This window comes from Halichoerus grypus, chromosome 13, assembly GCF_964656455.1.
Source record: "Halichoerus grypus chromosome 13, mHalGry1.hap1.1, whole genome shotgun sequence".
NCBI classification, from domain to species: domain Eukaryota; kingdom Metazoa; phylum Chordata; class Mammalia; order Carnivora; family Phocidae; genus Halichoerus; species Halichoerus grypus.
Window position 1 is genome coordinate 35,549,747 of NC_135724.1, and position 23,609 is coordinate 35,573,355.

General features: G+C 46.8%; 1 protein-coding gene across 7 annotated transcripts in view; it reads right to left on the bottom strand.

Moving 5' to 3' along the window:
* Positions 1–569: 569 nt before the first annotated feature.
* FHOD3 (formin homology 2 domain containing 3) overlaps positions 570–23,609 on the bottom strand; it is a 445,553-nt gene continuing 422,513 nt past the window's right edge. For 2 of the 7 annotated variants that reach the window (XM_036095752.2, XM_036095751.2), the window contains exons 25-29: positions 22,269–22,461; positions 17,617–17,640; positions 15,899–16,073; positions 9,910–10,071; positions 570–1,342 (exon numbers count right to left, since the gene is read on the bottom strand). In XM_036095752.2, the coding sequence (XP_035951645.1) occupies positions 1,260–1,342; positions 9,910–10,071; positions 15,899–16,073; positions 17,617–17,640; positions 22,269–22,461 (637 nt within the window). In that variant the 3' untranslated portion in view covers positions 570–1,259. The remainder of the gene's footprint in view (positions 1,343–9,909; positions 10,072–15,898; positions 16,074–17,616; positions 17,641–22,268; positions 22,462–23,609) is intronic. The other 5 variants (XM_036095756.2, XM_036095757.2, XM_036095758.2 and 2 more) reach the window with 5 other exon arrangements.

The window sequence follows — 23,609 nt, forward strand, 5'->3', positions numbered from 1 at the left end:
ACTACATCTTGTCTCTAAGTCACATACACCCAGGTTCAGGAACACAGAGTCACAGGGGTTTTAAAAGTGACGCAAACATGGAATTAATAGCTTGATGATCAAGCTGTGCAGTGGTTCACCTCTCCCTCCTTCCAGAGACAGAGGTTCTACCCCGGGAACCGTGCAACACTGGTGGAGGGGCTTCTGTGGAGGCCCGGCCACCGCCCAGGCACCAGCCCCCCGGGGTGGCTCCTGGCAGTGCCTTCCCCCCTGGACACCTTAGCTCCTGATGACCGGTACCCGAGTGCCAAGGATCACATCTGTCACTCTGAGGTTCTCTGTAGACAAAATTTTAAATTTCCATTTTGTTTTGGGGACTTTGTAAATTTTTGGAGAAAATGAATTTTTACGTAAAAAGTGAGAGAGTTGCAGAATAGTTCAGTTTTTAAATGCTACCCTAATTTTTGGGTAAGCATTACAATGGAGCAGAACAGAAGTACTCCATGGATAAGGTGATCTGCATGAGGTCATGGCTCACAGGTCCTGCAACAAACACGGATGTTACAAAGAGCACATTGGCAGGCCCGCTCTATTAACACAAAAAAACAAACGACAACAACAAGAAAGCCAAAGGGCCTCGAGGCCATTCCAAGCCACCAGAGTCCTTCTGACGAACCTGAGAAAAGATTTCCCTGATTCAGAAGGAGGTGAGGCTTTGGAGCTGTTTAAGGCCTTACACCCAAGAGAAGAAAAGTTTCCAGTTATGGCATTAAACTCTATTTATTTAGTATTTGAAACATGGTGTACATTTATGAATTTGTATAAACATTTAGTACATCTAAAATCCACAACTGGTAAATAATCTGTGCTTGCTTTTTGTGTACAATTTTGGAGTTTCCATCTGGATATTTTGGTGTTGTGGAGAGACCCCGTCTGCGAACCTAATCAAACTGCCTCATATGACCACAGGAACTGTGACAGAGTGATCTGCTCCTTAAAAGGGCTGCTCCTTGCACAGAAAAGGGGTCACACTTTGGAACTACTAAACCAGGTGTCAAGGAAACAAGAGAAACACAGCTGACACAATGAAGGAAGTGTTTGAAGGAGACTCTGAGCGAGCCCCATCAATGTCCAGTGCGCCACACGCAGACACCTAGAAATGGACACTCCCCTTCAGAACCTTCGGATGTTAGTGTCGAGTCTCTTCACCCCCAGCTGGAGGGATTCTGTCCAGCAGGAGTTTGCGCTCTTGGGCACACTTCTCAGGGTGCCCCCAGATGTCACAGCTGCAACTCTGTGGTGCCAACCAGGCCCAGGGCCCTGGCTTCTTCTGGAGTCAGGCCGCTCTTGAGGGTCCTTCGCACTGCAGCAGCACCCGCAGGTCACAAAGGGATGAGAAGACAGGGAGGTGTTAGCAGCCAGCACGTGGTGATCCACTGCCCCCCCAATGCCCCCCAAGGACCCCCCCAGGGCAGTCACAGGGCTCACAGATGCTCAGCCCCATCCTGCTCCTGCTGAAATGCCTGGCCATCTATCTGCCAGGGCAGGACAAATTCTGGGGCTGCAAGAGGCTGACCTGAAGAGCCAAGTGGAGGGACTGACCTTGTAAGAGGGGAGAAAGGAGGCCCACCCTTGTAAGGTTTCTGAGAAATGGGTGCAATAGTAAAGTACAGACGGCATGCAGAGAGCTCAGCCTCTGGCTAGCAGAAGGAAGGGGTCAGAGCTGGAACAGTCCTTACAGAACACAGGGGAATGCACGTTCCAATGATTGCAAACTAGATAAGATAACCCCACAAATCTGCAGGGTGAGCACTGATTTGGGGGACCTGGCCTTACAGAGCAAGGTGTTAACAAAACCGGGCAAGGGGCAGCAGCCAGGATGAATCTCTACGAGCATTGTGGGTCTCAGTCTCAACTCATCAGATGGCCTCTGGAGGCAAGAACTAGTGATTCCTTATGGACTGGATGCCAAGGAGCAAACTGCCAAACTTCTGACTGGATCTGGTAGATGTTTTCTGTGAAACGCACAAGGCTCAAGAAGGACCAACGACACTCTCCTCTGGGGCTTACAACTGGCAGGTGGAAGAATGCTCATATGTGACTAAGAATTGGCTTATGTTTAGCTTGGCATTATGGGTTTTCCCATTGTTTAGTGTTGATCAATTCTGACATGAAAATAAAGGCTGGATAAGGGTGAATGAGGAGGCCGCTGTCCCTTCCAAGACAAGTCCTTTCATTTGAAAGGTTGCCTAATTACATTTCCCTTAATTTATAACTTGTATTTGGCCTACTTTCCACATAAGGTCATAGGGAGTTTGGGGTACTAGCTCTGTTTTCAGAAGAAATGTGTTATGGATACACCTTCCCCCCTAAATCCTAAATCAGCCAGAGGACCTGAGATGAGCAGGGCAGGATGAGAATGTGGAGATCAGATGTGGAGATGATCAGAATGTGGAGAAAGTAAAGCTCACCCCAGTGTCTTCCCATCTTCCCATGCCAGACCCAACTCCCCTCACCCCCACGGGGCCTGTATCCTCCCTCTCAGGGGGAGGCCTCAGACGATCTGGACGCCAGGATTCCAGCCCATGTGTCTGCAAGCAACACCCCATATTCCATGCCTTCCCGTCCTCCCTTAAGCAAAAGCCCACTCAACCTGTGGACAAAGGATCTGAAGAGATCTGGTAGAATGCACAGGGTCTAAATATCTATCAATCAATGGTTTCTTCTCTCCTGGGAATTAGCACTTTGAACAGGGGTCAACACCTAACCCATCAATTGGTCAATCAACAAATAGTTTATTATGTGCTCGGGACTTAAAGAATCGAAACACTGCTGGAAGACTCACACACATCAAGTGTGGATTTGACACAAACAGAGACACAAAGATCTGTGCTGAGGGTTACCCTCAAATCCTGCCACCACACACGACCGTATTTTCAAGCTTCGCTCTGGGCCCCCAGCCATCCGTCTGCAGCCTTCTCTTGCACTGGCTCTCCCTCTTCCCACCCTTGGCCCCTGGGCTCCAGACTGTCTCACTGGTCCAGACAAAATGTTTGGCTCCAGAGCCTCGGCTGGAGGCACATTGCATTTAACTGAGTAATGGAATTTGTTCTATGGGGCAGCAATAAAAATACTAGTTTGTAATAACCTTTTATGTTCTTTAAACACTCCTTCAAATGTTTGTTAAAGAAAGATAATTTTAATGGCAGAAAATAAGATAAAATGTTTCTCATTCTTGACAAGGACTGCCAAGACCTCTCTTCCAAGACACAAAATTCGGCTTGAAGAAGACCATGCTGCACGAGCAGGGCATCTTGAACTTCACTAGGCACAGAAGGTGGCATGGACATGAGTCTATGAACTCTAATCACTGAGCCTTTAGGTATACGTGCTTGGCCAGATGACTACAGAAGACTTCCCGAACTGATGGGCATTTCGCAGGAGGGCATTTAAAGACACTTCCTTAACACCTGTTCACGCATTTGCTTTAGTCCTATAACTGTGGTGTTCAGTTCAGTTCATGTAAATACTTGAATAAGGACCCTGGCACCTTGTAGGATGTGCAGTAATCTCACTGATGCGGGCACTGAGCCGGCCTCTTTGGGGCAGGCACAGAGAATAGAACCAAGCTTAATGGCGCTGCTTCGGCCCCGCTGCCTGGCTGCACAGAGATGTGCTCTCAGCCTCGTGGCCTCTTCTTAGTTTTGAGGGGCCACACCCCTTGGGGTCCTCCCTTGCCCCTTCTGCCTGGGCTCAGGTGTTCTCTGCTGCGGAGGAAAAAGCCAGCATAGGCCAGGTCTCTTTGCTCGCCAGGTGTGCCCCTAAAAAGGAATTCATAGAAAAACCTGCCCCATTAATGGAATCCGACTTTCTGTGGGCCTTCGTGGCAACTGAGATAAATTTTCTCATATTAAATACAATCCCCACGTCATAAACATATGATGTATATAGTAATATACATATACATGTAATATACATATACAAAGTAATATAGGAACCCCCCAAAGACCTTAAGAATCTGAACCCTTCCTTTGTTAAAAAGTAACATTATCACTTGAAAAGACGTGTGAAATGAAGATGATCATTGAAATCGGCTTTGTGCTCCCGTTCAAATTATGCATACAAAGGGCCTCTTTGGGTATCCATTCATCCATCTGCCTGCTCATCAATTCGTTTGTTCATTCATTCATCCATTCATTCACTCACTCAGCAAAGGTTACTTGTGCCTCTACCCTGAGCCAAGTGTTGTGATCAGGGAGGCAGGGGACCAACAGGGACACAGGAGGAGGAGAAAGGCTCAGGGTAGCAGACCCTGGCTGGAAAGGGTGTTGCCTCTCACTCAGTTTCTGGAAAGCAAGAAAGGACTGGGACGTAAGAAAAAGAGGGGACCAGCAAATGGGCTGGCAGGATATGGAACTTGTACCATAGAAACAAGTCATCAAATGGGGATTTCTCCAGTCCTAGAGTGGGGGGGAGTGCTGGCGTATGTCTGATAAGATAACGTCTGGGCCCCTCTCCGCTCCCCGCTCCTGCTTCCCGCTGGAACGCTCTGGCTAGGGCGTAGCTGCTCCCCAGCCTGTTACCTGTGCCCGCCTCCCCGCCCTGCAGCCGCTTAGCACAGAACAGCCCGTGCAAATGTTTGTCCTTGTGTGCCTTGCAGCTCTTCCCGGAGACGGCACGGGTCACTTTGCCGGCACCAGCAGCCACTCTCTGGCCCAGGCACTGTCACCAGCGGGATCAGGCACAGGAGAGCCTCAGCTGTCAACATGCAGCACAGAGGCGTCTGGGGACTCAGGGAAAAACCGCAAGTTCTTTTTCTCTCCCCGCCCCCAGAATTGAAAAATATTTTGATCCTACAAAGAGCTCTCAGGTGGCTCTTTGCTAAAAATGAGCTGAATCTGAGAATTACAGTGATGGCAGCCTCCATTTACTGAGGGTTAACCTGGATGATTCCATTTATTCTCTATGGAAACCCTATGAGAAGAGTACTGTTATTATTTCTCCAGCAAGTGTGCAGACAGCACAGAGAGATCAAGTCCCTGGCCCGAGGGCACACAGGAAATGGTCCACAGAGGGATTTAAGGCAGGACATGTGAGACGCAGCCTACCCTGGAAACAGCAGGACACATTCCCACCATCTTTTATATCCATGGGACATCCACCGAGTCTTAACCTCCATATGACAGAAATCTATTTGCACTCTTTCACCTTTAGATCACTGATAGTTTTTGTCTCTTTTGCACATAGTGCCAAACAATTTGGAAATAAGTTAGCTTTTTTGTAATCCCTAAGATTCAGCTAAAGATTTTCTATCACGTATACAGAGAGTAGTGTGTCTAGGACTACGGGGACTAATATCAGAACTTCAAGAGGTCTTAAATGTATGTACCAGGTGGCTGGGAAGTAACAAGACTGCTGCTATTTATTCATGCCTTGTTTCTTGAGGGACCTGTCCACTAAATGGAGCCAAAATGGCGGGTTCAGTCATGCCTCTTTGGACTTAAATATAGGGAACTGTTTTAAGCTCTATCACAATTATTGATTCTATATTAGACTTTCTGAAGGTTGGTCCATTTTGTTCTGTCAATGTCGATTATCTAACCATCTGAGTTCTTTTTCTTGTTTCCACCCTCCATCTTGTTTCTCCTCATAAATCTGTCTATTAGAAGCAGAGGTTTCCCAAATTGACAGGCATTCTACAAAATAACTGACCAGTACTTTTCAAAAGTGTCCAGCTCTTAAAATGTCCTCCACACATCAGAGGAGACATGCCGTCTCAATGCAATGGAACAGCCTGAGTAGGGTAGTGGAACAGAAAGAGGACATTCATAGAAATACCGGTGAAACCTGAATCAAGCCTCTAGTTCAGTTAATAGTAAAATATTTCCAGACTCTTCTGAACCTGCCTCTTTGACCCGAAGCTTCTGGCTGAGCTTCTTGCGGCATCAGAGTCCTGACCTCTGGCCCGGCCTACGTGTGGGCTTGGGTGCGAGGCCTGTGTGCCCTAACGTTGGACCTGCCTTCAGGGCCTGGGTGATGTGGGGTCTGTTGGCCGTTCGGACAGCACCTCCTCTTGTTCAGGCCCGATTTCTCTTCCAAGCTCCCAGACTCTGATTACGCCCTCCATCCCTCCCCCACCCTGCACATCCCTTCAAGTCTCTTTCCTGCGTCTGTCCGTCCCCACCTCTGAGACGCCCCCAACACAGAGCAAAGGTTGAAAAGCCTTCCTCACTTCCTGCTCTCGCTTTTCTAGAGAGAAGGCCTTAAAATCACCAGAGGCTTAAAGGGGGCCGCGAGAAATCAGAGAGCCACGGTCAGCTCCATCCTGTTCTGTCACCCCGTCCTTCAGCCTGGAGGAGACACTAATGGTGGCAGCCCTCCCACGAGGCGCGCACCCTCCAGCGGGCCCTCCACAAGGCAGCGACTCTCCACGCGCCTCAGGGGAGAGACTGTCGTCCTCTCTTGGGCTTCTTTTTGTCCTCCTGTCCCGTGGCCTAGACATATGGGCGGGCACCCTCAGCTATCTTTAGAGGAAGGTCAGCCCCCCTGGAATGAGCTCTAAGAATAATCAGGGGCTGAGTAACTGAATGAGGTCGTTGAGGAGAAGACAAAAGTTTGAGAAATTTTGGTCCTTTCCACTAACATCTTATTTGACTATATTTGCAAGAGCATGGGTTTTCAAGCCTCTGTTTTATTGCCATTGTTAGCTTGCCCTATAAAAGAATATAAAATTGATTCACAGTCGGTAAGCAAAAACTATTTAAACAACACTCAGGAAGTTTTTCTTGATGGGATTAATGGGAAAATTGCTGGGTATTTCCAAGTATCACTTTGGAGAAGTAGAGACAAGTGAACGGAGTCGTGTACTGATCAGATCCAGGGCTGGATCTAATATTGTGTGAGGCGTATCTCCCGTTTTCCCTAAAACAAATTCAATAATTTTTCGGATCTGATGGTTTTCTTTCTCCATGAAATTCTACTTAACAGACAGCATGGTTACATCCCTCAAGATTCTGTAAAAGAAGTAAGATTTTAGTTACATCAAATCAATGTGAGCTATGTCACATGCCCTTTGAGAGGGATGTTGAAGCTTTAGGATGCGATGAGGAGGCCGTCCTGGTGGGGGCGGGGTACTGGGGGTTAGGGTGTCAGATCAAATCAAGGTTCTGTGCTCCTTCCCCAGCAGTCCCTGGAACTAGACTTCCGGCTCTTTCCACTGAGATACTGTTCTTATAAGGGTGACCAATTAAGATCTTAATTAGCTACGAAATTGGCCAGTTTATTTTTAGGTCATATCAAAGTAATCACATCTTTAGAGAAATATAGTTCTGTGCCCAAACTTCATGGCCATGTCACAGGTGGGGCCCAGACCACCTGAGAAGGAAACTCAATAGGAAAATGATATCCAGCCTCTCTCTACTGTGACAAGATCTGGCTCCCCTGGGAAAAGAGAATAGACAGACTCTGAGTCCCTAAACCCTGCTCTGTTCTGCGATGGTCTGGGCTGGTGGCCATAAGAGGCCAGCCAGCTGAGCAGAGACTTTCTTCCAAAGACAGGTCCAAGAGAAAAGAACATCGGGGAGCAGCTCCCCCTTTGTACAAGACACCAGGGCCCATCCTGCAGAATCACACTGGTAAGGATATTTCAAATGCCATCCAGCTTCAGGATTTTCTAGAGAAGGCCAACATTCAGGACGCCTAAGAGAACAAACTGGGACAAAAGAGCTGCCCCGATATGATGAAAAGAGAAACCTATATAAGAAAAAAACAAGAACCTCCCAGAATGTTCTGTCTCAGTCTGATCCACCAGCTGATCGGAGAACTTCGGCTAGAATCAGGGGCAGCCACATGAGAGTGCATTGGATCCATCATTTCACAGGCTAAAAATCAACTGGACAAGTCAAAACACTTTACTTAATGAGACCCGATTGTCACCAGCTGGAAAAGCAAAACTGAGCCACGGTAACCTGCGAATCGATTAAGATGCCTTGCCTGTGTCCCCACCGGCTGCATATTTCAAGCTTTAGCAGGACATCTGGCATGCGCAGTCCCAGTCACCAGCATCAAACACGAAAGCAGACATTTAATTATCTTGGAGAATTCTCAAGCGGCTTGGAGGTCGTAAATTTCTAGGCTACGGGATGGATTCTTTTTGGTTTCCTGCAATAGCTGGACTATTACTGTCTTTAGCCAAATGAGTGATGGCCCAAATACGGTGGTTATTCATTACCCACTTGCCTCATCACGGCCATTAAACAATCAAATCAAATACAACATTGTTTGAGAGGGAGGCCCAAACCACGGAACTTCGCATCGATTCTGCAGATTGTTTTTTTTCTTATTCCTTTAACCTCTCGTGAGAAAGCTGGAGTTTATCATCCCTCTTAAACAGAAATCAAAGTAACTTTCCCCCGTCTTAAATTTCTGTTGATGGTGCCATTACTAATAAATTAAGCCTGTTACAGATAAACACTTACATACATGCAGGGCTGTATTTGTTGTAGTAACTGCAGCGCAGAATAAAATGTGTTTGGCTGAATAAAAAGAATATACGGCTGTTTTGCATAAGATTGGAATGGAAACGATACCACAGGAAATTTAGTTTATATCAACCACAAAAACAGGCAAACTATCTCCCTGGCCAGATTGAAGAGGAAAATTAATTATGACTGTGTTATTGTTCCCAGTGACATTATGTGTCTCTCTAAGAATCTGGTTCTCTCTAGACCGGAGGACAGGGCCTACACTCTTTGCCAACGCAGGCATATAACCTGGGGGAGGAGCACATACCCTCGGCCCCGGGGGACTGGCCAGGTCACTGCCTCATGCGGTTGCCCTTTCTGAGGGCTCTGGCCCCGCATGGCCCACCTTCCGTGAGGGCATCCCCTGCCCGGCATTCTTTCTCCGCCCCCTCCCTTGGGCTCTGCAGCTCAAACCCTGAACCCCTCCTGTGTGAATCTCAAAGGTAGCACCAAAGGAGTCTGCGTTCTTACTGAACTCCCGCCTACCTGGAGTCACTCTCCTTTCACTTTCTGGAGCCTGGAGGAGAAGGAGGCCTGGTTACCTCCTTCTTGTGATGGTCATAAATCCCTTTGCCCCTCACCATCCCTGATTCCTGAAGGCAGAGCCGCGCGAGACTCAAGCCGGTCTCCTGAGCTGAGTGACGCGGCGTCAGGGCCAAAGGCTGGGGGCTGAGCTCTTTCCTAAAACACGCGAGGGTCAAGGCTAGAGCAGACACATGTCAAAGGATACAGAGGAACCCTGTTTCTGTACGGAGAGCAGCCCCTTTGAGAGCAAGCATGGTGCCCACAGAGGCAGCCCCACACCCATCGTTCCGTGGGCAGAAGCAGGCAGTGGACTCAAACGGGAAAATCAGTCCCTTTGATTTAGTGGAAATTCTCTGGTTGGTACCAAAAGAACCAAAACCAAACTGGTCAACCTAGATTAACGTTAAGTATTCTAAGCACCCTAACGACCATAAAATCATTGGTTTTCACCTTCGACATATTTGTGAGCAGCAGTGAATCCCTTGGGGACCCATCTTCAGCTAGAAAGTGGTCCCCGCTGCAGAAATACGGCCTCAGCAAAGCATCTGGGGCAGTGCTTGGCAATGGCCCCCCGTACCCACCCCTGCACGCCAGAGATATGTAAGGGTCCTTCGGACCTTCCTGGGAACAGTAAGAATGGAGGGAGGCCTGACCGGAAGCGGCAAATACACTGGGCGGGTGTGCCTGCAGCCCCCTCCCCCACAATGGCAGTGTTGGTTGTCAACCAGGAAACCTTTCTATTGCTGAGCTCGGGTGGGCCCTCCAGGCATCACTGACAACTGACTGGAGCCGGCCTCTGGGTGTCTGCCCTTTCCAGGGCATACAGAACAGGAGGCCAGCTCCCTGCAGGGCAAGGTCCTCACCGGAGCTCCAAGGCACTTACGAGACTTCCGGTTGGCCCGGGAGCGCTTCCTCTCCCGAGGCACCACCCGCTGACTGGGCACCTGGGTGGCCGACTTGACGATGCGATCCATGATCTCATCAGCTGCATCATCCGTGACGTTAGGGGAGTCATCGGTTCCCATCGTCCAGGAACTAGTGGATCCTGAAGAATTAAACAACCAGAGAGCAGGAACACACTAGAGAAAATGCCAATGCTGCTCTTCCGAGCACGGAGCTCTGTCAGCAACAGATCACAGCCTCAGCCAGAGCGAGAGCGTCAGCCTGCCAGATCCGGGGGTACTCACCTGTCCCCCACTGTGACCTTGACCGCTACTCCCATTCATGTGCACTTGGAGCATTTACTTAATACTACCCTGTAACACAGCTGCTGAAGGCCTCCACCTGACAGGCCCCGTGATCGTGGGAGGGCGGACATCCCATCACAGAGCACATCACAGATACTAGGTGATGGACACCCAGTAATGTCCAGAGATATGTGTTAATTCAGCTCTCTATCCATGGCTGTCTAGGCCTAGGGAATGTCAACTAACCTTAACATCTCGTCTAGTTAAATAAAAATCATGGATTTTGTCATGGTTTATCTTTGGATTAATCTTTTTTTTTTAAAGGAAATTTTATTTTTTTAAGGTTTATTTATTTTCACAGAGAGAGAGAGCTAGCGCAAGTGAGTGCACCGTGTTGGGGGCGGGCAGAGGGAGAGAGAGAGAATCTCAAGCAGACTCCCTGCTGAGCGCAGAGCCCAACAAAGAGCTTGATCTGAGGACCCTGAGATCATGACCTGAGCTGAAATCGAGTCAACTGCTTAACTGACTGAGCCACCCTGGATAACTTAACCTTTAAAAATCATAACAGGAGAGGCACCTGGTTGGTTCAGTTGGTTAAGCATCTGCCTTCAGCTCAGGTCGTGATCCCAGGGTCCTGGGGTAGAGCCCCGAGTTGGGTTCCCCGCTCAGCAGGGAGTCTGCTGTGCACACGCACGCACGCATGCTCTCTCTCTCATTCTGTGTCAAATAAATAAATAAAATATTTAAAAAATCAAAACAGGATTACCTTCTTCAACTAGCAAAGCAGGAACAGACATAAATTTTTCTTTGCTTCTTGGCTAGAAAAATACATTTATAAATAATTGTCTATTAAGACAGAGCAGGTCTAAGTCTGGCATAAAAGCATCTGCCTATAGACAAGCAAGAAGAAAGCACCACGAAAACATGAGCTCCCAAGTATCAAGAACTGTGCCTTCATGATAGATCAACTTCCTTGTGAAATCTCTTCTATAAGATGGGAAATACGCTTCTGTAAGAAGAAAGACATGCAATGCGCTCAAAATTGTGAATTTCCTCCACATACATGATCCTTTGTAATAAACATACAACTTCAGAAGCCTGTAGGTGGGTGTTCTCAGACTCTATGCCTATGGAACACAGGTATTTGGAGCCTAAGGTCCAGCTGAAGAACAGTCAGCTTTTCGCCAACCACAGGCAGAAATGTTAGTAAACATATACCTTACATTCTTGAGTTCTATTCCCATACTAATTCTGAAAAGCTTTTGGCATTTGGATATTGATGGCAATAGTTGGGAATAGCTGCTCACAGTTCAGTAGATTGTGATTTTTGTGGACATGTGTTTGTGGTTGAAATTTTACAGTAAATACATAATATGCTATAATTTAGTCCTAATTTCTGCCAGTAAAATGCATATTGCTGAATTGCATACATAAATGATTCACACTTTGCCAAACGAGTAGCAGGATTCCTGGGGCTCTACCACATGCATGTATCTATAGGTCAATATGTTTTCTAATGACAACGTTTGTTGTCATTGTTGATGTTATTTTAAGCATTTGTTGTATGAATGGGAGCAGAGCTACAGCACTGGCATAGAAAAGAACAGTAACTTGTATTTTTTCTGCTTATGCCCAAGGGCACTTGATCTACTTGCTCCCATCCGATTAGATCTTTCATCATCATAAAACCCTTTAAAAATAGGCTCCTCTCAGAAAGGAATTTTTGAAATGGCTGAACTTTCTTGCACTCTCAGGATGGACCAGGTGGTCTAACTGGAGGGAGGAGGCCTCCACTGTCATAGCTCTTACCCTGGGACCCTTCTGCGCTTCTGAACAGTGGTCTTCCTCAGATCAGACAGGGCAGTCAACAGTACAATTGTGTTTTGGCCAGCAATTTCCTCTTTTCCCTTCTACCTACTGATTTGTAATTCCATGTTTCATTTTAAAATGCTAAGCTACCCTTCCAAAAACACACACGTTTCAATCAACTGTATTTGCTCATGATACATTTTCAGAGCACTGGGCCAAAAATGAAGGCATCATCTGATCTTCCTACTAAGAATGACCTATTTTTCCCATCCTAGACATCCCCAGGGATCTGCTTTCACTGTAATGTGTCAGGAGATGCTTCAGAGGGACGTGTTGCCATATGTTCAGGATTGCCAGACTTGGTTTTGTGATGATGTCATTCTTTTATGACCTCAGTCCTGGTTCTGCTTTTTTATCCCCCCCGCCCCCTTGGTTACTTTCCTGCCTGGTAACTGTTTATATGCATTCTTTCTGGTCATGTATAGGATTTTTTCCCCTGGAAACTTGTACCCACATATAGCACCAGGGAAACACTGCCCATACTTTTTACAGACCCCAAGAGGCCATTGGCTCACAGCAGTCTCCCAAGTGTTAGCAAGACATTTATTTTTTTTTTTAAGATTTATTTATTTATCTTAGAGAGAGTGTGTGCAGGTGCGTGTGAGTGGGGCGGGGGGAAGGCAGAGGGAGAGGGCGAGAATCTCAAGCAGACTCCCCCACTGAGTGTGGAGCCCAACATGGGGCTCGATCTCATGACCCTGAGATCATGACCTGAACCGAAATCAAGAGTCGGATGCCTAACTGACTGAGCCACCCAGGCGCCCCGCAAGACATTTATATATACTGAGATGCGGTAGAAGGAATGAAGCATTATAGACTATGATAGCACCATATCACTTTATTTTGACTTCATTTTAAAAAATATGTAAATTGATAATGTACACTTGTTGAATCACAATGTTACATACCTGCAACCAATGTAACATTGTGTGTCAACTATACTTCAATTAAAAAAAAATGTAAATTACAGTTTGAAAGAAAACATTGTAATTTATTTTTTCCCTTAAAAATCTGACCTAAAGTAATAGTCGAAAAGGGGAATAATTATATCAAAAAAGAGACTATATTTTAATGTAATAAAAGTTTGCCTGTGGTTCTGAAAGAATTTCCCTGGATACAGACTTTCCTCTTGGCAGTTTGAAGATGTCATTCCGCTTTCGTCTGACTTCCACAGCTTCTGATAACAGTGAGCCCTCATTCTGATGTTTGTATCTTAGAAGGTAATTTATCTTTTCCATTTGACTTTTTAAAAGATTTTATCTTCATCGTTGATTTTTAGCAGTCTGCCCACATTATACCTAGGCATGGTTTTCTTTTTATTTATTCTCCTTGGATTTGCTAAGTTTCTTAAATATGTGGGTTGATATATATCACCAGCATTGGGAGATTCTCAGACATTAGCTCTTCAGTTAATGCTTCTTATCCTTCTTCTGCTGCTCCAATTACACATAGCGGAGACCATTGGATTGTGCACCTCACACCTTACATTTTATTCTGTTCTGTCCATTTTTTCCTCATTATGCTTCACTTTGTACATTTTCTAATAACTTGTCTTTGAATTCACTAATCCTTTCCTTTGCTGGGACAAGTCTGCTCTTAAACCCACACAATGAGTTCCTTATTTCGGATATTTCTTTTGCAGTTCTTGAATGTCCATTTGATTTTTTTTTTTTAAAGATTTTATTTATTTGACAGAGAGAGAGACAGAGAGAGCAGGAACACAAGCAGGGGGAGTGGGAGAGGGAGAAGCAGGCTTCCTGCCGAGCAGGGAGCCCGATGCGGGACTCGATCCCAGGACCCTGGGATCATGACCTGAGCCGAAGGCAGACGCTTAACGACTGAGCCACCCAGGTGCCCTCATTTGATTATTTTTAAGATTAAGTTCCAATTTGCTGTTGAAATGATACACCTTTTAATCAATTTGTCTACATTTTCCTTTACATCTTTTAACATTTGTAATGGTTAAAACTTGGCTGCAAATTTCAACATCTGGACCATGTGTGCATCTGTAGCCACTGCCCCCCGGGCAAGGGTGGAGGGAGGCAGCCCTTCCTCTGTCATCTTAACTGCCTATCAAAGTAAAAACCCTGCTAAAAGGTAAAGACCGAAGTCCAACATTAAGAAGCAGAGGAAGGAACTAGAGTGGTATTGAACTCACCTGGAGTTGAGAAACAAAAGAAAAGAAGAAAAACATCTGGTAATTTCATAAAAAGCCCGAAGTGCAGCCCCGCTAGGGAATTCCACATAAACCTTAGGGATCTGGAACACTGCCTGGAAGCCCTTTCAAGACTCCTCCGTAGATGGCAGCTTGTGGTCCTTGGGTTGACAAGAAGCTCCAAGGAACTATATGCACCATGTAACCCACTCTCTTCTAAAGAAAACTTGAAACTGCATTTATTTTTTCTTTTATGTTGAAGTTATTATTACTATCATTCTTTGTTTATATTTAACAGAGTTGACGACAGCAAAATTCCAAAAGCACTGGTCAGTCTGCAAAGGCAGTTAGAAGTCACTGAAGGGCTTTCTCAGGGGTTTCTCCAGCTTGCAGCTCGACATTCCAGCTGCCCGCCATCTCGTGAGTCTGAATGTTCTCCCGAGCCTGGGACAATGCCTGATGGGCACTGCTTGAGCTCATTGTTTTACCGAGTTTCTGTGATAGGTAAGCTAACCCACAACCCAGTTTACCGGGCCTGTTCTCTTTGGTCACCCAGTACAATGGCTACCAGAACCACTGTCACATGCCAGAGCATGACAGCTTAGACAATAAGTGATACGCCTTCTTCTAGCTCTGCACGTAGCATGTGCTAAGCAAACACCGAGAGGAGAAAGCCTGTCCTCCAGAAGTTTGTTCTCTTTAGTGATAAAGTCTGTAATCTTGAAGCAGCCCGAACCGGGGGCTCAGGAGTCCGTGGGAGGAAGGAGTGGCCCTCTGAGTTGAGGAGTATGGAGAGGAGGTGGATTCTGGAGGTGAATGAGGGCTGGACCGGCAGAGAAAAGGGGACAGCATGAATAGCAGAGGGGGCTCAGGGAGACACAGGGTGCAGAGAAGGGCGGTGCCCATAATGTGGGGGCCAGTGAGTGCCAAGTGTGGGAGACAGGCTGGGACCAGACTGCAGGGGGCCCCCAGCGACAGCACGAATAGCGTGGGCTGTGTGTTGCAGGCCGTACGGAACCTGAAGGGGGGCATTCATGTGCTGTCAGGCTGGATCGGGGAATACCACTAAACATTCTCAGGTGAAAAATGCACCTTAACTCTCAACTAAAGAAAAATATCCCTTCCAAGTTATGAAACAAACCTAGAAACTCTTATCTGTCTTTAGCACCTTTAGTTTTCATTTCTTCCTTGCCTCTAAAGATTTAAAAAGGCAAAAAGGGACAGTGCTTGAATCCAGCAAACTTTCCCTACACAGGGCCATCCAGTGAAAACCCGAGGCTCTACGGGCCCCCAGTCTCTGCCCCAACCACTCAACTCTGCCACGCCTGGCTGTGTTCCAGGGAAAACCTCATGTACAACATAGGTGGCTGGCTGAACTGGGCCCGGGGCCATGGCTTGCTGACCCCTGCTTTAACCCATGGGGGTCCATTCATAATCCTAACTCCTCTTGTGTGAAGGAAGTTATACTTGTGGGAACGCCGTGTGGTTTGGAGATGAAGTACTGCAGTGAGTCCCAGAGACGTGAGTGAAGGCAAGGGTCTCCGTCAGCATGTCAGCCCTGAGCAGATACCTCCTGGGCACAGTTACCTGTACTGTCATGACACGGACGGGACCAGACAGGGAAGCCCCCCCGCCCCCAGCGCCCCCCGGCCAGGAGTCACCTCGGCTTGCCCGGCTGCGGGTGCGGACGCCCAGCACCGGGGTGGTGTCTTCCATGGCAGGTGACGAGGTCTTCAGCACAGCCTTCATGTTCTCATGCTCCGTGGCGTCCTCCGCGTAGCTCAGGCCCTGCGGCGGGTTCAGGGGTGCTGGAGGGCTGCCGGAGAACTTGCCGGACTGCAAGACCAAAGGAGGGCTTAGGGTGGGAGGTGACTCCCCCAAAAGCCAACTTCCGTTGAGGAAAACCTTTCTTGTTTATGTGCATTCTGCAGACACATTCCCTACGGCGGTCCCTAAGGTTGTGCATGGGCCAATGACAAACACCCATGGGGACAGGATGTTCTCTTATCAGAAAGAACAGCGCTGGTCCCAGAAGGCCCACACCCGTCCCTCCACTGCAGTGGGTCTCCTGACTCACCGCACTACCCGCAGCGGGTGCCTGCTAGGGGCAAATGACATCAACCCGGGGAACAACTCGGAAACCCCATCTGTTTCTAACACCAAAGCCCTGATAGGTGATAGGAGAATTAAAATATTCCCAGTTAATCAAATGTATTGAGATTTTTTTTTTCATTTAGTACCAGTGAGCAGTTAAAATTTTCTTATAGATCACTTAGGATGTTAGCATTTAAAAAGTGGGATTCAGTCACAGAATCCTACTATGGTAAGCACTGGGAAGAATCTTTCCAGAGCTAGCCCCATCCCTTGACAGAGAAGGAAATCGAAGCTCTCGAAGATTCAGTGACTTGCCAAAGGCCCCAAGGGAATCAATTGCAGGGCCCAGACCAGAACAGGACATAGAAATTCATGCTGAAACAGAGTTTGGCAACACTCATTGCTTCTGGCTTTGTCCAGAAATGGGGTTGCTGGAACACGCATTACATGGACATGATCATATTCTCTAACTGTAGCTGAGCAAAGAATCAGGGCATATATGTTGTAAAAGAGGTATGCTAGCACAATGGGCCATATGTACACAAGGCCAAACAGCTGGATGAGAAAGAGAAAGTCAGATTAATGTTTGCAAAGAGCAGTCCCACAGATCGCTGGCTTCCTCTTTTCATCGAGTGTCTCAGCCACGGTAACAGAGCCCAGGACACATCTGCTTGTGCTATCTGCACTGCTCCCTCAGTCGGCCCTGATGTCGCCTCTGGTTCTCCCATCTGCACCAGGGCCAGGAGGAAGAGCCCCTGCCTTCCCACCCCTGCACCCACGAATCCCAATGAATCCAATGGATGCCAGCTGAGAAAAGGGGCACAAGTCAAAGGCTGCCCATAAGTGATGACCACTTTCGGGGCCACCGTCCCCCTTCCTCTTTGGTTTTAGGGCTCTTTCCCTGGTTATTCTAGAATCCAGTTCTCATTTTTGGGTTGCCAAAAGGCTCAGCCAGGGGCCTGGAGGGAGAGTTCCCTGTCTACTTCTCCAATACGAGGAGAATATCTCCAATATTAGATCAGCTGAACTTGTCAGTCTTGACAGGGCCTGGGACTCAGGGATGGCTTGGAAAATGCAGTTAGCCTTTTGATTCCTGGCATAGCCATTATGATGAGAACCCGTGTAAGGAGGTTAGTGATCACACAGAAAGCAACCAGAAAACGATCATGCATGGTTTAGAGCACTGGATGGTGCTGAGGCCTCATGCTGCTTATGTTAGGTTGGACTCTACAGCACGCTTGGGAAGGTCAAATGTGGCATTCTTCATGTTTATAAACAGTCCTACCTCTACTTCATCCTCTTCATCAGTCTACCCGAGAGGACAGGACAGGACAGAAAAGACAGAAGGGATTCTTAGAAGGTACAGAAGTTAGCAAAGATGAGATCATCTGAATGTCACACCAAATTCCAAATAAAGAAATTGGCCACCACAACCAGGGTCCACCCTCCTGATGTGGGACCTGCCAGGCCCTGGCTGCACAGCCCCCCTGCCCGTGTCCAGACATTCCCTCTCTCAGCCCCAAGGCCAGTTCTGACCAGAGTCAGGAGGAATCTGTGGGGCTCCAGAGCAACGTCCTGAGGCCGCCCCAGGGCGCACAGCCAGCGTACTTGGTGTCCTGAGTACTAGACCTAACCCCAGCTCTGTGCCCTGCTCCTCGGCTGGCCACGTCCTGAGGAACCCGCCACAACCTGCCTGGTGCTCCCTGTCAGCTACTATCCCCCCCCACCCCAAGTGCTTGAACCCTCCCTGCCCCGGCTGCCAGGCCTGGGCCTCCATGAATCCTTCCACACACAGGCCAGACAGAACAAGGGCAACAGCTGCCCAAGCAGACTGGGTCCCATTACGCTCTCCTCAGAAACATGAAATTCAGTTCTTTTAAAAATCTTACCTGCCCCTCATGGAGGCTTTCTGAGCGGACATGCCCAACTTTTAATTACCACCAGATAAACTTAAGTACCCTTTATTTTTTTTAAGATTTTATTTATTTATTTGACAGAGAGAGACACAGCGAGAGAGGGAACATAAGCAGGGGGAGCGGGAGAGGGAGAAGCAGGCTTCCCGCCGAGCAGGGAGCCCGATGTGGGACTCGATCCCAGGACCCTGGGGTCATGACCTGAGCCGAAGGCAGACCCTTAATGACTGAGTCACCCAGGCGCCCCATTCTAAGTACCTTTTAAATAAATATCCCTTTACTAAAAATGAATTGAGTGTGAAGGTCATGTCCATCTCTTGGTTTTAAACACACCCCCAATGTAACCTGTGTTTCCACTGAGGTTACCAGGCCAGGCCTGCAGATCAGACATGAGGTTTTTGAGAACTGACTGAACTTTCAGGAGTTGAAATGACAAAATGCTTCTGGTTCATCACATTCCATACCACCCCCAGGCAAATGGCACTACAGCCAGAGAGGACAGTCCTGCTCTATTTTTTTTTTTGAAGATTTTATTTATTTACTTGACAGAGAGAGACCCAGTGAGAGAGGGGACACAGCAGGGGAGTGGGAGAGGGAGAAGCAGGCTTCCCGCTGAGCAGGGAGCTCGATGCGGTGCTTGATCCCAGGACCCTGGGATCATGACCTGAGCCGAAGGCAGACGCTTAAGGACTGAGCCACCCAGGCACCTCAGTCCTGCTCTATTTTTATGTCTACCTTAGAGCTTATTTATTTAACCGGGATGGGTGGCATTTTCTCAGCCATCAGCCCATGTGCAAGGTACTACATATACAAAATCTCTAGCCTTCTCAACATCCCCCAAAGGAACTAGCATTCCCTTTTTACAGAAGACAAAGCTGAGGTGACACACCTGTGAAACTGAAGGAAACATTTAAAATAGGACGCCAGAGGGGGAGCCTCACCCTTACTACTGTCGTCAATTGCAGCCGCCAACAGGAAGCAGCCTGCCTAATGACCAAAGAGGGATGAAGATTTTCTCCTCACCTAGCAACAGCCCAGCCAATGAGAAACTGCCGCAACGCAGCCAATGAGAAACCACTGCCACCGGGACCGCTCACCTTTATCCAAGGGACTTGCATTGGAAGCAGCCCCTCCCAATGACCGCTTTGCTCAATAAAGAAATGTTCCTCTCCTTAGTTCTCTGGACTTGCCTATGGTTTTGTCATAGCCTGCATGTCCCAAATTGCAATTCCTCTGCCATTCCTGAATAATCTCATTTTGCTGCTAAAATAACTGGCTGGTCATTTTCAAGGTCAACAGAGCTCCCCACCGTGCCCTGATGTGGAGGTCCTGGGACTGAAAATCTGAGTTCTTGCAGCCCATCTTGAGTATGACGACAGCAGAAAGGGCTACGGTGGTCTTATGCTGTCCTATCTATGTCACCGTTTTGTCTAGAACTAGCTCGGGGCACAAGGATGAGGAATCCCTTTGTTTCTCACTGACTCCTACCTGGGAGGGCCCCTGGATTTTGAGAAAGAAAGCCTTCTGCATTTCTGAAACACAGAAAGAAGAGAAGGGGCAGGCACACAAGGGCAGACACAGGGCAGACTCCAAACGCAGGGCTTTCGGATTTTACCCAGATTTCACTGTGTCTTAAACAATAGTTGTTTTTCTAAAATCATCTCTGTTTAATTGCTACCACTTCCACATTCATTTTACCCAGCATCTATATTAAAAATGATTTGCCACACAGTTTTCTCTAAAAATCATTTCCAGCTCTAATGTCCAGAGACTCCATCCACTGCTGGGTTTTGTTTTTAGTGGTTTAAGTTGTGTACGTGTGGTTTTCTAACCAGATCATGAGGACATCCTTGGGGCATAATCTTGTGACTGCAGCACTGGGCACGCCAGGCGAAACTGAGAGCTGGGAAAAGAAGCTCTACACTTTGTCTTGAGTGACAATATCCTAAACTTCCAGCAGATGGCAGTCTCTCTACGTGAATGATGCCACTTTGACCAACGAAAACGAGACTAGGTTGAGGATGAACCCTGAAGCCTGCCTTGTCCACATTTTAATGGGAATTTAAGTATTTTTCAGTCAAACTCTAGAAACATTTACCCCTGTTTATAAATAGGCAAGCTGGATGTTTTCAGAGAAGGGCAGAATTTGAAAATTAGTGGGATCTGTAAAAAAAAAAAATCTCAAGAATTTGGCAAGAAATTTTTGTGTTTTCATAACTATAAACATATTGGGCTTGTAGTTTTCACCTGCCAAAGTGTCTCACTTCCACAGAAATGAGGAAGCCCCTTTTAAAACTTTTAAAAATAACACCTTGGAATGAAAAGTGGGCCACAGTTTGCCCAGATGGATTCAGTTTGCTTCCTGTTGCTGTCCTCTGGGAGGCTACCCATCCTCTGGAACCCAGATTTCAAGAGAGGAGAAGGGAGACTCTCAGCGGGTGGCACTGGCATTCAGAACTGTCAGCGGGCTGTACAAAGGGCCCCTCTGCAGACAAGTGATCTAAGGGGTGAGAAAATTCCAGGGGAACAAGGAGTCTGGGTAAGGGGATGGTGAAGGGCTGAGTCCCTGGTTGTTCTCAGAAATGCCTTAAAATTACAACATGGATCCGGTCTCCACATCCGTCAAGAATGTGGGCAGTAATCACGCACCTTCTGTTTCTCCTACAACATGCACACCCACCTGGAGACAGAAGGCAGAACTGATTTTATTCCTCTCCAAAGAAATCTGCCTGACTTGAGCTCAGGTGAGGCTTGCAACCCTCAGGATGATGGCACTCTCTATCACTTGGACATTTACCCATCCCATTCTCCATATCACTGAGAGCCAGTGTACTTCTGAGATCCATATACAGATGGGTTAAGTTTCATAAAGACCCACCAGAAAGAGGCACCTGCATGGTAGGTCTTTGTCTCTGGCATCTTCACACATCCCTTTCCCCTCCATTGACAGAGCGTCTCGCGTCTGAATACCCACAGCACTTGTGGCCTGCAGAGTTTGGGGCTGAGGTGGGAGAGGGGAGCCCAGGAGCAGGGGAAGCATACAGGCCTGCAGCCCCCCACCCCCACCCCCAAGGGGCTGTAGGGAACTCCTGTTGGATTCACTGTCCTGCGGATCTCTTCCCACCTGAATATTCTCTGACCCAAGGGACTGCCAAGAACCCCTCAGGTTATGTCTTTGAGCAACCACATCCATTATTTCTCAATTCAGATGCCTCGAATGGGTGGTCCATGCGTCAACTGACTGGTTGTATAGCATTGCTATGACGATTAAAATCCTGAATCAATTCCCAAATCACTATATCTGTCTTCCTAGGATAAGTGGCATTATCTTCTATATTTTTTTCTTCTGCAAATATGCACATCCCGGAGTTTGAAAATGGAATCAAGCCTTTAATGACACCACATCCTACAACACCCCAACATGGGTCAAGATTCCTCCACTAGCCACACATCCTTAATTTACATGTATTTGTCCCACGTATGTCATATAGCAGATTTTCACAGTAATAGGAGAGGAAGAGTTTAAGAGCACTTTTTAAAAGATGGCATTTTTGCACCTGTTTTCTTGGGACCTTAGGGTTGCTGGCCTCTTGTTTTCCCAGCCTGTCTTCTGCAGTAGGGGCCTGCCGCGCTGTTACTCAGGCAACCCTGTTTGGGCGGAGTTGCCCTGCCCCCCTGTGGCGGGGGATGGGCTCAGCGGGAATCAGTCTTTGGGTTTTAGAGGGGAGGGGGGAGGGGGGATTGGTTAGCCCGGTGATGGGTATTAAGGAGGGCACGTACTGCATGGAGCACTGGGTGTTATATGAAAACAATGGATCGTGGATCACCACATCAAAAACCAATGATGTATTGTATGGTGACTAACATAACATAATAAAATTAAAATAAAATAAAATAAAAAATAAAAATAAAAGATGGCATTTTTTTCCACAGTCAAAAAAAAAAAAAGCACAGCCCCTAAACTGTGGGGGTCGATCTACTTTCACCATAAATGACACAAAGAGATGGAGTTCATGGAACTTACGTCGGTGATCATCTTCCCTCTGGTCTTATTTCTCTCTCTGTGGTTGGCCCGTTTCTGTTTCTGCTGCAAAACCCTTTCCCTGGTGGTGCGATACTCCAGTGCAAATTCACTAATGATCCTGCAGAACTTGTTTATGTTCACTTCCCGAATTGCATAAGGCGGGTGACCCATAAAGAGCAAAAAGGAATGGAACCTGCAATGAAAAACCCAATAGTGGTGATGACTTTGGCTCTAAGGAACAAAAACCAACTGTCTAAAAACTTTCAGCACGAAACCAATCCGGCAAGCATTGTTCTTCATTCCTGGGGCTCTGGGGTTGTAGAGTCTTCTTGAGCGAAAAATTCAACCAGAAGTCAAGTTTAACTCACTTTCTCACTGATGGAAGATGTCTAGGTGATAGGATTTTAGGAGATTAGTTACTGGTTTTTTTTTGCTTATAAGTGTTTTAATGTTTTTCTAAAATGTATGTGCAAAGCTTTTGTAAGAAAAAGGATAAAGCACTATTTTAAAGAAAATACTGCACAAGTTTCTAGGTTATTTAAGAAATGAATACGGAATACAGAAATATAGCTTAGCAATTCCTTGAGAACATGCTTTAATGACTATTGGAATAAACACAATCATATGAATTGTTAACTGATGGTTTGTAAAAATGCTGATTAAGTTTTCTGTGAGTAAATATTCTGAAATATTTTTTCATATTACATACAAATTTTTTTTTTTTTTGAGAGTGTACACAAATGAGTGGGGGGAGGGAGGAGGGGCAGAGGGAAAGGGAGAGAGAGAATCCTACGCAGGCTCCATGCCTGGTGTGGAGCTCAACATGGGGCTCAGTCTCATGACTCTGAGATCATGACCTGAGCTAAAATCAAGAGTCAGATGCTTAACTGACTGAGCCACCCAGGCGCCCCACATACAATCTTAATTTTATTAGGAAACACCACACAGCAGCACAAAATACATTTCAGCTATTTAACTTTATAAATTAAAAATTATTGGATTTTATTGACTTAAACATTTTGTAAAGGAAATTAAATAAGCAAACATGTACACCATTTTCAGTTATCAGGAAATGAGAAAGAAGATATTAGGAGACAGAGGGACATTTGTATGTAGACCAAACAGTCTTCTATAAATGATCCCACTATTTGTGGACAACTATTTTTGTTTTTGATCGTCTAATATGTACAGTTTGAATAGGGGTTTTGTTTTGTTTTTTTTTTTCAAGTGAGGGAAATGGGCTTATTCTTTATGTGAAGAATAATAAAGTAACACATACAACTTGTAAATAAAGGGGCCAAAAAAAAAATGCTGTTTAAAGTCAGAAAATTTAGCCAGAAC